Below are 12,551 nucleotides of genomic sequence, written 5' to 3' on the forward strand. Positions count from 1 at the left end.
ACGCCTGGTGATGGTGGCAGGAGGCAGGTCGACGCCGGCCTGGTGGTGAATTAATGGAGGCAGGTGCAGGTCGTAGGTTTTCTGAAAGAACGCAGGAACGCAAAACGCAGGCTTCTATCGCTGCTTTTTTTTTCGTTAGGAAAATATTGTTGGGCTGGGCCTTTACAACATTTTCTAACATACATAATTAATTTTTACACCCCCTAACTTACTAATACTACTACCCTATAATTTTTTTTGAGGCCCTCGATTTTAAGAGACCTTGTGCCACGGCCCATGTCGCACATGGGCCTAGGCCGCCCCTGTCGGTATGGAAACCTATGGGGCATACAAAATGAGTTCTCCTCTTCCCATCGAATTTTCTATATAAGCAAGTAATCAAACCTCTCACCACATAATTAAGGAGACCAAGAGCTTTATAATGGTGTATGCGTTTTTATTAAATATCATTAATCTTGATCTAACTAAAAAACATCTCAAACGACTTTAAATTTTTGTAAAATTTAATATAGATTATCCAAATGATACAAATCACACACTTTTGCATATAGAGTCGGAGGATTATATTTTTGACTCATGCGTATGGAAAAAAAAATTTATTGAAAGAAGAGAATCCATCTTATATGCACTCCAACGGATATTAATCATCACCAACACGATAAAAAATTGGTATTAATACTATATTACTTAAAAGAAAAATACTCGCTGCACCGTGCATTATGCACGGGCATGCCACACTAGTGTTTTAACAAAACTATGATTATGCCATTTTCTTCTCTTCTCTACTACTACAAGTACTTGTCCTAGCCAACCACTGCACCATGTTCATGAGGTCCCGAGTGTCATTTTCATTGGAACGGACGGGTCTATCATATCAAAACTTGGCGTGAAAGACAAAATTCAATCTTGTGGCTCTAATTCCAAATTGGAATCCAATAGTAGCTAGGACCAACCACACCAGAAGTGCTTCCCTTTTTTAAAAAAAAAAAAATTCTTTCAAATTTCACTTTTTAACCATTGATCAACTTTACACCATTTTTTTAAATTTAAATATTATTCTATATTTAGAATTCAATGACTTAGATTCTCACATTATTTACTCAAGTGTTTTTCCAACATGAGAGGATCCCATAATTTGAAATTGACATTAGTTTTAACTTTTAAGTATTGATTTCTTGGCTCTCTTCAGTAAAAGCAATGTTGTAATTATTCTATATTTAGAATTCAATGACTTAGAATCTCACATTATTTACTCAAGTGTTTTTCCAACATGAGAGGATCCCACAATTTGAAATTGACATTAGTTTTAACTTTTAAGTATTGATTTCTTGGCTCTCTTCGGTAAAAGCAAGGTTTGTAATTGATAGTCTATTATCTGGTTTTTTGAACTCCACGACCATCTTCAACAATTAAAGTGCTTCACCGGAAACACTGAATCCAATACATGGCTGTAAATACTCAATATGCAAATCATGTTAATACTTTCTACTATTATTCTGTGAAAATAAGGCTCAAGTGTCCATGATTAAGCCTAAAAACTCGTAGAGGATACTAAGGTTAACACATTTTATGACCCAGCTTTATATCCCTGATATCAAACTAGCGTTTGATTTTTCTATTTTTTTTTAACTATCATGAGAGATCAAGTGAGTTAATAGTTAATACTGTGAGCTCATGTTAATTGTGTATAATAAATAAACATCATTGCCATTTCACCTTTAAGGTGGATTTTCTAGCCACTAGACTAATTGACAAAAATAAATAAATAAATAAACATCACTGCCACATCAACATTTATCGCAATAAAAATGTAGGAAAAGTAAGCGTTTCACTTTGGATTGAACAGTTTTTTAGTTGGAAGCTTTGATTACATTAATCAGGAAGCTCAGAACGCTCCCTCTTTGCAGTTTCTATCATTGTACATAAGAACTCGATAGGGTTGCAATCAAAAGGATTTGTAAGTGCAGCATGTGCCAAAAAAGGAAGCTTTCTGAGAGACCTTCCACTCATTCCCTGTAGACAGATAAAAAATAACAGTTACTTTAAGATATAAAGGTCGGCCTAAAGATTGTGAGGTTAAAGATCCAGAGGTATTATCTTTTTTTCCTACCTCACATGCCTCTGCAGTTTCAACTAGTTGCTTGCACAGTTGCGTGGATGTAGTAGGCTGATGAAAATCTGGTGTGTTCATCCCCTGTTTTGCACTAGCATAATTTGGAAGCACGGTATTCTTACAATCCTAACCAAGTCGGCATGATTATCCATTAGATTAACAAACTATAATGTCTGAATTTGAATAAACTTAGAATATTAATGCCTTTTGTTTTCAAAAAAATATTCCAGGACAAGATTGAGATCTAGTTGCACCTCAAAACTAGTTAATATCCCTGAACGCATGAGTTCCTGCAAGCAAGACCTTAATATTTCATACCGAGCTTGAAGTGTTGGTGGACCAACATATGCTTTGATATCAGCTCGATCAACAAAAGCAATATCTGCAATGAAATTGATAAATTTATATGATCTTCAACATTTGTAATCATGTGTTTCAAATAAATTTATAGGGGAAGTGGATACTGAAGAAACTATTTTATGAAGACATTGGAATGGTGTTCCCAACTAGTGGAAAAAGGTTTTTCTTGTGATATGCTTATGTTAAAGTGATGTTAATTTCAGATCCAGACATATTTTTTGAACAAAGATCCAGACCATATTATATTATTGTTCTAGTCTGGTGCTGGCAACAAAAGTCCGTGCCTAATTTTTTAGCAATTTGACTTTCCATGCCCTAAAAAAGGATGCTTGGGGGACAACCGTTATACATATTACTAGTTTCCAACTTCACTACATCCTCATTTAGGGAAGCTAGGTCTTCAGTTCTCAAATAAAAGTAGATTGACATTGACATATAATGACAAAAACAGATCTGACCATCGATATCAAATTTTTGGGAGAGGATAGAACGTTATTTACACTGAAATTGATTTAGGCTTACCGATAGCAGCAGTAATGTTGGATGTGGTTAGAATGATCACATTTGGCGATGATTTTAACTTATCCATCTGAGTTAATAATGCATTGACAACCTGAAATTGAATATTCAGATTGAACCCATATTAAAACAGACATCCATTAAAGAAGCCATTACTTATGAATTACATTTATACAGGTTTGTGTTACAATCGATAGCATTTTCAGAAAATTTTGGGGAGGAAGGGAGTTTATTCCTGCAGGGGATACAGGAAGAAGGGTTTTACCCGAATGGAATCCGAAGGTTCAGAACCGGACAAAGCAGCTTTTCTAGCAGCAGCGAGGCTTTCGACTTCATCTGCAGGATCACAAACATATATAATCAGGCAGACGTACAAGAATAATACATGGGTATTATGTTGATTTTTCTTCAGTTATGCCTCACCGATCAAAACAAATACCAGATTGCTATCTTCCTCAACCATTTCTTGAATCTTCTGAAAAAGTTTTGCAACCTAGAAAACAAAGAAACACAGTTACACATTCAACATAACAAAACTACAAAAATGGTTCATGTATACTTTCACTCATAAGGAATTCTCGGATCATTATCATGTGAAATAACTTAATTTATGACTAATGCCTCCAACGGGTCTCATATATATATATATATATATATATATATATATATATATATATATATGGGGTTTGCTAACTTAGACCCACCTAAAAACATGAAGGTCTAAGTTAGCAAGGTGCACCTTTTCACTTAAGACCAAAACACCATTTTTTACAATTTTAATATAGTTTCAAGCCAAGGGTAGTTTAGTAAAACTGATTTGATGTTTTAACATGAAGATCTAAGTTAGCAAGGTGCACCTTTTCAAAGTTGAGTAACATGTTTTCTTAAGTTGTCATTTTTTGATTTCCTATGTTGTTTATTTAGATTGCATATATTTATAATTTAGTGGGTGTAAATTAGCAAATGAGTGCACCAACATTTAATAAAATTTACCTAACTAACCATCAATTTTCTAGTGTAAAATAACTAAATGTCAAGGTTTTTTTGTCCAAAATGAAAAGGTGCACCTTGCTAACTTAGATCTTCATGTTTTTAGGTGGGTCTACATTAGCAAACCCCTATATATATATATATATATATATACACACACACACACACACACACTATTATCCAAGGGAAAATGAGTGCATCAAAATGTTTGCAGTATCGGTATTATCTTGGTAGAGGTAGGCCATTGGTGTAATTTTTCCTTTCAATTTTTTTTAATACATACGATTACACATAGATTAAGTATCTCAATGAACTGATTTATTTTTAAAACAGTCAATGTTAGTATTGTTAATTTTTATGCTGAGGGTGGTGTTCGAACCCTTGACCTCCTTATCACTCCACTCCTTAACTCTGCCAGCAAGCCATCCTTGTACCCACTTTTCAATGAACTGATATTCTTACAAACTGCTGACTGCTAATTCACTTGTGCATTAACATGTTTCATTTTCACTTGATACACATTATGGAGTTTAGATAACAAAGCTAGAAATAGAATGTCGCGTATTTATATTATGCTATGGTCACTTATTTGTTTATATGAGAAGCCCTGGTGCAAAGGCTTGGAACTGACCTAGCCATGGTGGGAGTTTTGTAGCGCTAGGTTGCCCCTTTTTATTTTTTGTTTATATTTTCTTTTTAGTATCATATATCATTCTGTATGGGTTCCCTATTATGTAAAACGTTTTTGTACCGTATACTAGCAGGGGTGGTAGTGCATAGTTTTAGACAAACAACATAAGAAACCATCCAACACCATCTTCTACCTAAGCAAGCATCTTCTGCAAGTTTTCTTTTTCCAGATCCAATGTCAAAATCAATACATTCTGGCTTGCAAAACCAGACTAATACTAAGATGTAACAGATGACAACTAGATACTTCAATTCCGAAAGTAACAATGAAGATGGCGTTGACTTTTTTTTGCTTTTTCTACAAATGTCAAGACTAGTCTACAAATGTATCTGCTTTCTTGTATGGGCTTGTCATTATACACTGATGATGAACCTATTTTTCACTAAATCGTGAATACCCTTCCATGGGAAATCACAACTATTTATCATTGCACAAACAACACTACCAGGTCCAGCATAAAGATGGAAAAAAAGGATATTTCAAATTAAGTCTACCTCCCATGATAATAATGCTATAAGAATGTGTTTTTTAAGCATAAAGTTGGTAATTTTTATCCATTATATAAAGGTAAAATGAGTATATGAGCAACCTTAATCAATGCTATAGTTAAAGATCCGTGTCACTACCCGAACTCAAAAGTTATGTCCTAACCGGATAAACAAAAATTTCTTATCTTCTGGATGCAATTCTTACTACCAAACAGTGGGGTTTCCTAGTTACCTGAGTCAACTCAATCCTTTGATCAAGCTTGATATCAATTAGAAAACTACAATGGTAAGTACAGAAGTTATATGCCCCCAGCCCACCTAACATAAAGGAAATGTGATTGCCAAACCCGCCAATATAATAAACATTGAAGCTAACAGGTAAAGAGCATATATTAGAAAAGGTCAATAAGTAAAATTTACAAAAATGTCGGAAACCTAAAGTAAAGGCATACATGCGTACCAGCTTGCCACTTTCGGAGAACCATTTACTGAACAAAGAATGTGCATTCACTTCAACAAGCTGGGCCTGTGGGTATCTGAGTGGGAAAATGATATGTAAATTTTTACTCCATTTCTTTGCTTGTTTTCATTGATAAATATGATTAAGAGTATTAATTAATAAAGTAATAAAAATAATATATCAATGCACCTTGAATTGAATCGAATTGATAGTTTCTGAGCTAATGCTTTACATAAGGACGTCTTTCCAGTCCCAGGGGGTCCATGCAAAAGAATTATGCTGCAAATAATTACAAAACCTAAAAATATCATCTCATCTCACTGGTGTTCAACTATCAAATTATCAATTTATATATAAATGCATGACATTTGTAAAGAGATGATATTTTTCAGTAACCTCATATCAGTAAATTGTGATCACAGCATATAAGGCCAAGGCCAAACTGAATAAATATCTCTAGTGTTTACCGGTTCCATGAAACAAGGAATGGATCAACAGCCTTTTCAGTGAAGAGCAAAGCACTCGCTGCATACCGCAACAACCTTTGCTTTAGACCAGATTCATATATCAGGCTGCAAAAGTAATGGTAAATAGTTCAGGGTAAATTATTTTTAATTTTATTAAGAAAACTATACTGGAGGGGAAGGCATAAACTACAAAGAAGTAGGAACCTTTCCCACATGCCATCAAATTCTTTTGCAGGAAGAATCCATTCATTGAAGCTAGAAGACTGGCCATCAGAGCTGATATCCTCACACGGTCCTTCCTCCCTAAGCTGATAAAGCAAAATACAGACAATATTCATGAAGCTCTGAACCATATTAACAGAACAAAGAGATTCTAGACTAAAGCTAAGTACAATTAGGGAGAATGTGATACTGATGCATAATGAAACATCACATGCTACAGCATTAACATGTTATAACTTGTAATATAATTTTATCATATGCTTTTCCCTCGGTTTACTTTATGCATATTTCTACTATATCTGCTTTTGTTATTTTCTCTTTTTGGCTAGAAAGCATTCTAGAAGCATGTGGGTCAACATATTCTACCATGAGGTGGTTATAGATTCTTCTCATATGTCATTGTAATGGGGGAACTTTGTGTATGAGCTGCACTATTTATTCTGCAGATGAACCAGAAGAAGCTTATCATCATTTTAACAAAATAAACCCTCCTCTCAACTCTGTTATATATCTTTACCTAGTTGCATCAGAATTCATTCGCATATTGATTTCCCTGCATTTTGGTACATGGATTTTACTCCCTGAATCCAAATCACTGCTTCATCGTAGTTAACAACTTAAACAATTCTTTCACTTATATATGCTCATTAATGATAGGAACATATGCTCATTAATTATATTAGTCAAGCAAGAATATGACAACCTAGGAAAACTGAGACTGTGACATACATAGTCAATGAAACAAAATCAGTACTAAGCAGTATCACCTGAAAGACATGTACAACAGGCTTGACTTGCCAGAACAAAAGAACATTGTCATTTTGCATCCCTTCACCTACACAAAAAAAAAGGTTACAACTTACCACCATCAGAATCAGAGATGTAGATATTAATCTATTTGTATGTCTAAGGAATGCATTTCATTATTTGTATGTCTGAGAAATGGTCCAAATTTTTCGGGGTTTTCCAGGAAAGGTTTTTAATGAGGCAGTGGCAGGTTCCTTGTATTTTGTTTCCTTGGGTTTTGGTCTAGTCCCCCCAAGTTTGTCTCTTTTCCTTTCTTTTTGATTTTATTAGGGTGCTGCAAATGATAGGTGATGATTATGGGGTGCCAACATAGTTGGGATGTCATAGTTATCATGTGATGCCTAAGCACACTAATGTTTTATAAAAAATACGCTAATTGCAAAATCACTAAATTCAACTTGTACCAGACAAAGTCTTAGTGGAATTTTAGACTGATAAAAATAACAATAATCAAATCAATAAGTTCCATTTGTTGCAATTCAGTAGTAATAACAATGAAATAAACAGCATACCTGTATCACATACGCAAATTCTTTGCACGTTATCTGCAAGAAAGGGTTCATCAAGGGGAACCGGAATTGGTCCACCATTATAGCTCAAACTCCTCTTTTCAAGCATCCTGAAATCAGTGAAATTGTAATAAATAATATAATAGACCAACAAAACAACAACAACAACAACACAGAACCCAATATCCAATTACCCTAACATGAAAGTCATTTCTGATGTCGATAAACCCTGGAAAGTAGAAGAAAATAAAATAGAAAGGGAGAGAAATTAGTACCCCTCTACTGCTGAACGGACATCGTGAATGGAAGCTGTGCTGGAAGGTTTTAAGCAAACCTCGACTATAATAAGCAAAATAAAATGAAAATTAGTTGAGAAATTGGAATGTATAGATAGAGAGAGTATAGGAAGATAAAATTAGAGAGAGAGAGAGAGAGAGAGAGAGAGAGAGAAGTACTAGGGACAAGAACTTTATCCTCCAGCGGAAGAGGAGGAGGTGCAGGTGAGTGTTGTGAAGCGGCACCGTTTTGATCGGTTGTAGGGTTTTGCTCCGTCTCCATAGGACTAGGAAAACTACTCATTTTGATGAGAGAGAGAGAGAGAGAGAGAGAGAGAGAGAGAGAGAGAGTTGGAAATGGGGCAAAGGATGACAAAAATTGAAAAAGGGTTTTCTTTTTATTTCGGCGGGAAATCACAATTCCAGTTCCGATGCTTTCTACTGACACTGTGGTCTGTGGCAGTGCCAGTTTCACAACTCTCTCGCTTTGTTGTCCCATATTTCTATTTATTTTAATCGGGTTAGATCATCTCCAATGGTGTAGTATCTATTAGGTACTCATGGTACTTATTAGGTACTGTAGAATATTCATTTGAGTACTTAATAGTTATTGGTTCTACAATAAGCATTAATACCAATGTTTTAAAAACCGGACCGGACCGGCCGGTTCGACCGGTTCGCCCGGGAACCGGACCTAATACCGGTCCGGTCAACATCACAGAACCGCTAGTCTGTAAAACCGTTAAAAAACCGGTACGAACAGGTCTGAACCGGTGAAAACCGGAAGAACCGGTCCCGGTTTTACAAAACCGGCCGGTCCAGATTTTTTATTAAAAAAACTATTTTTTTTTTCTTTTCAGTTTTTTACTTTCCGTTTTTTTTTTTGACATATTTACAATTATGCAGCAATTATTTCAAATGGTTGTGTTGTTGATTTTTAGTTGGAAGTATCCATATCAATTACAATTGCAATAGTTGTGATTTTGATTTGAAAAAACACAGATCTTTTACTTCTTTTTTTTTCTCAGTTAAATACAAGTTTATTTTTATTCTCTATTTTTGCAAAACTTGCAATTGTAACAATATTTAAACCCTCTTTCCCTTAATACACTATTATCAACTTAAGAACAACAACAGATCTGTGTATTTGAAAAAGTAGAAAAAGAGGTTGGTATTTAAGAAGAAAGAAGGAGAGGTAGAGATGAGTTTGAGAAGAATGAAAATAGATCTGGGCATTTGAAAAGGAACCTTGGTTTGCTTAATTTAGAGAAATTGAAGTTAAAGAAGGTAAAGAATGAAAATAATAATATTGTGTGGCTGCTGCTTTTCTGATGTGAGATTAGAGAGATTAAGAATTAGGGTTACTCAACTTATGAGTGATATATATATATATATATATATATATATATATATATATATATATATATATATATATATATATATATATTAAGCATATTGGGCTTCTAAAGTTTTGCTAAAAAACAAGTATTGGGCCTTTAAAAATAATATATTGAGATGTAATGTAATTTTTTTTACTCATATATATTCTTAATAAGTATATATTTATTTTTAGTCAAAAAAAAGTATATATTTATTTATTTATTTATTATACGGTTCAACCGATTTAATAACGGTTCAACCGATTGAACCGATTGAACCATGAACCGGTGATCTCAACGGTTCGATCTCCGGTTCGGTTTTTAAAACATTGATTAATACCTATTTTGTTTGTACTATTCTAGCATGAAGTCACAAAACTCACTTCTTAAAAGAAGTTGCCACTGTGGCCAATTAATTAAACAATTGAATTAGTCAACTGCCACATATGATTATATGGTATAGAAGGCTTACCATACATCTCCTTGTTGCAAATAAGTCTCTAACAAATTAAAACTTACAAAATTACCCCAAACTTAATATTATTTTATTAATTATAATTCATATCATAATACCCAAATAATCAAATCACAATATCTTCAACTTCATTGTTCTTGAACATTATATTTCCCCACTCACCAGCCAACCTTGTTTGTTCTTCGTCCGTCATTGTTGAACAAAGTGATTTCTTCAACTTCATCGTTTCAACTTCATCGTTCATCAACATCATATTTTTTCACCACCCAACCTCATTTATCCTCAACTCCATCGTTTTTTCAGTCCAAACAAATTGCTTCTCCCCTTCCTATTAAAAAAAAACTCTTCTTCTTCCAACATAAGGTTCACAAATAAATAAAAAAGAAAATTCTTCATCATCATCAGATCGGATCTGATTTATTAAAAGAAGTTCACGGTGTAGATGGTTGAAGGTAGTGGCTAGATCGGATCTGATTTTTCTCTTGACTCGAGTTATTTTCATGAAAAAAACGTTAAAAAAAATTACAAAAATAATAGATATGAGTTCATTATTAATCAGTAGACTAAAAAGAACGAAATTTCTGATGTTCGAGTAACTGCCTTGCGTTTTCAAGTTTTTAAAAATTTTAATTTTAGGTTTTTTGTTTTCGTCCATTTGAATCAAAATTAATATCATAAACATATTGTAAATGGTTACTATGATGTTTCTGGGTAATTAATTGTTATTTTTGACGTTTAAATTGCTTGAAACCATCGGGTTTTATTCTGGTTTCGCGGGCTGAAATCAGGTTAAAATAACCCGGCTGAAGGTTGAAGATGATGGCTAATTTGATACTATTTTTATAAGTGCTTCTCGTATAGATACCAAGTGACGCAAATAATATCAATCGTTACTCATCTGTTCCAATGGTTAATGCGCTTTACACATCTTCCCATGGTCCCGTATAAGGCATTTTGAAAATTATTTTTTTTAAAACAGCCATGAAAAAAAAGAAAAACAAATATGATTTTGGCCCCAACGAGTTTCGAACACGGTACCAGCGGAAAATTAGGTGAAGCACTTAACCAATTGGCTAAGTGTACATTATTTTAAACGATGCACTCTTTAAATATATATATATATATATATATATATATATATATATATATATATATATATATATATATATATATATATATATATATATATATATATATATATATATATATATATATATATTTCTATGTCTTTGTGCTGTTAGAATTAATATATAATATTTGTCGATTTTAATCATGTAATGTATGCATTAAAAGTAATTGCTTATTGTTTATGCAATTTAATTATTCTGAATTAAATGTCAATATTATTTATATAAATTTAATCAATTAGGAAGTCATCGAAAACCTATTTTCTATGAAAAGACCGTGAAGTTTGAATAAAATCTGCCGACATATACTGCAAATTTTGAATTTTATCAATCCGACCGTTTAATATTACCTAATTGGACTGAAAAACGATTTTATCAACCCGAATGCATTAATAGATTGTAATAAGAGTGTCAACGGAAACCTAGTTTCTATGAAAGGGCCGTGAAGTTTGACCAAAACTACCGACATTGACAGCGGATTTCAAATTTTATCAATCTGACCGTTCAATATCACCTAATTGTACTGACTAACGATTGAAAATCGGAATTTTTACGATCGGACTCCAAATGCATAGACATATTGTAATACGAGTGTCAACAGAAACCTAGTTTATATGAAAGAGTCGTCAAGTTTGACTAAAACTACCCACATTTACTGCAGATTTTGAATTTTATCAATCTAACCGTTCAAAATCACCTAATTGGACTGACAAACGATTGAGAAATAAAATTTTTACGATCGAAATCCGAATGCATAGACATATTGTAATAAGATTTTCGATGGAAATTTAGTTTCTATGAAAGGGTCGTGAATTTGACTAAAACTAACGATATTGACTACGAATTTCAAATTTTATCAATCCGACCGTTCAATATCACGTAATTGGACTGAAAATTGATTGAGGATTGGAATTTTTACGATCGGACTTCGAATGCATAGATAGATTGTAATATGAGTGTCGACGGAAACCTAGTTTCTATGCAAGAGCCGTGAAGTTTGACTAAAACTATCGACATTGATTGCAGATTTCAAATTTTATCAATCCGACCGTTCAATATCACCTAATTGTACTGAAAAACGATTGAGAATCAGAATTGTTACGATCAGACTCCTAATGCATAGACAGATTGTAATACGAGTGTCAACGAAAACCTAGTTTCTATGAAAGGGCCGTGAAGTTTGACTAAAACTACCGACATTTACACCAAAATTTGAATTTTATCAATCTAACTGTTCAAAATCCCCTAATTTGACTGACAAACGATTGAGAATTGAAATTATGTTAAATTCTATGTTATATGTTAAATTCTTTTAATTATTAAAGTGAATGAATTAACAAGTGAATTAAAGTGGTAAAAAGTAGATAATAATAAAAAAACAATCATTTATCCTTTACTCCATTTGGTCACTGTTTTAAGTAAAAAATCACTTTTTAAATTCATTCTTTTAACCCACCTAAATCAACTAGCACTTAAATTTCATTTATCCCGCTTACCCACCTAAATTTCATTTATCCCGCCTATATCACTTTCTTTTTTTTTTTTTTGACAAACACAAACTTAAAACATTTCATTAATCAAAATAGTTTCAATACAAGTAGGTATCCTCTCAAGATAATAGCGACTAGCCCAAGAAATGGCCGCTCTAGCAAGTTTATGGGCAACCATG

General features: G+C 33.3%; 1 protein-coding gene across 1 annotated transcript; it reads right to left on the reverse strand.

Moving 5' to 3' along the window:
- Positions 1-1,762: 1,762 nt before the first annotated feature.
- Positions 1,763-8,370, reverse strand: LOC123897760 (pachytene checkpoint protein 2 homolog). Its single transcript, XM_045948512.1, has 14 exons — positions 8,082-8,370; positions 7,902-7,965; positions 7,630-7,736; positions 7,078-7,145; positions 6,293-6,396; positions 6,089-6,193; positions 5,811-5,900; positions 5,622-5,697; positions 3,416-3,485; positions 3,258-3,328; positions 2,996-3,086; positions 2,368-2,495; positions 2,111-2,239; positions 1,763-2,013 (listed from the first exon to the last, which is right to left on the reverse strand). Exons 1-14 carry the CDS (start codon positions 8,203-8,205, stop codon positions 1,873-1,875), a joined length of 1,368 nt encoding a protein of 455 aa, XP_045804468.1. The 5' UTR covers positions 8,206-8,370; the 3' UTR covers positions 1,763-1,872.
- Between the last annotated feature and the right edge of the window lie 4,181 nt (positions 8,371-12,551).

The sequence above is a fragment of the Trifolium pratense genome, linkage group LG7 (genome assembly GCF_020283565.1).
Source record: "Trifolium pratense cultivar HEN17-A07 linkage group LG7, ARS_RC_1.1, whole genome shotgun sequence".
Taxonomy (NCBI): domain Eukaryota; kingdom Viridiplantae; phylum Streptophyta; class Magnoliopsida; order Fabales; family Fabaceae; genus Trifolium; species Trifolium pratense.

Bases quoted from the DNA above. Each gene is read 5' to 3' on its own strand.
- LOC123897760 (XM_045948512.1), bottom strand. From the start codon at position 8,205: ATGAGTAGTTTTCCTAGTCCTATGGAGACGGAGCAAAACCCTACAACC. The intron at 7,146-7,629 runs GTATGCTGTTTA...TTTTTTGTGTAG, and splicing joins AATTTGCGTATGTGATACAG to GTGAAGGGATGCAAAATGAC. The intron at 2,014-2,110 runs GTAGGAAAAAAA...ATCTGTCTACAG, and splicing joins AAACTGCAGAGGCATGTGAG to GGAATGAGTGGAAGGTCTCT.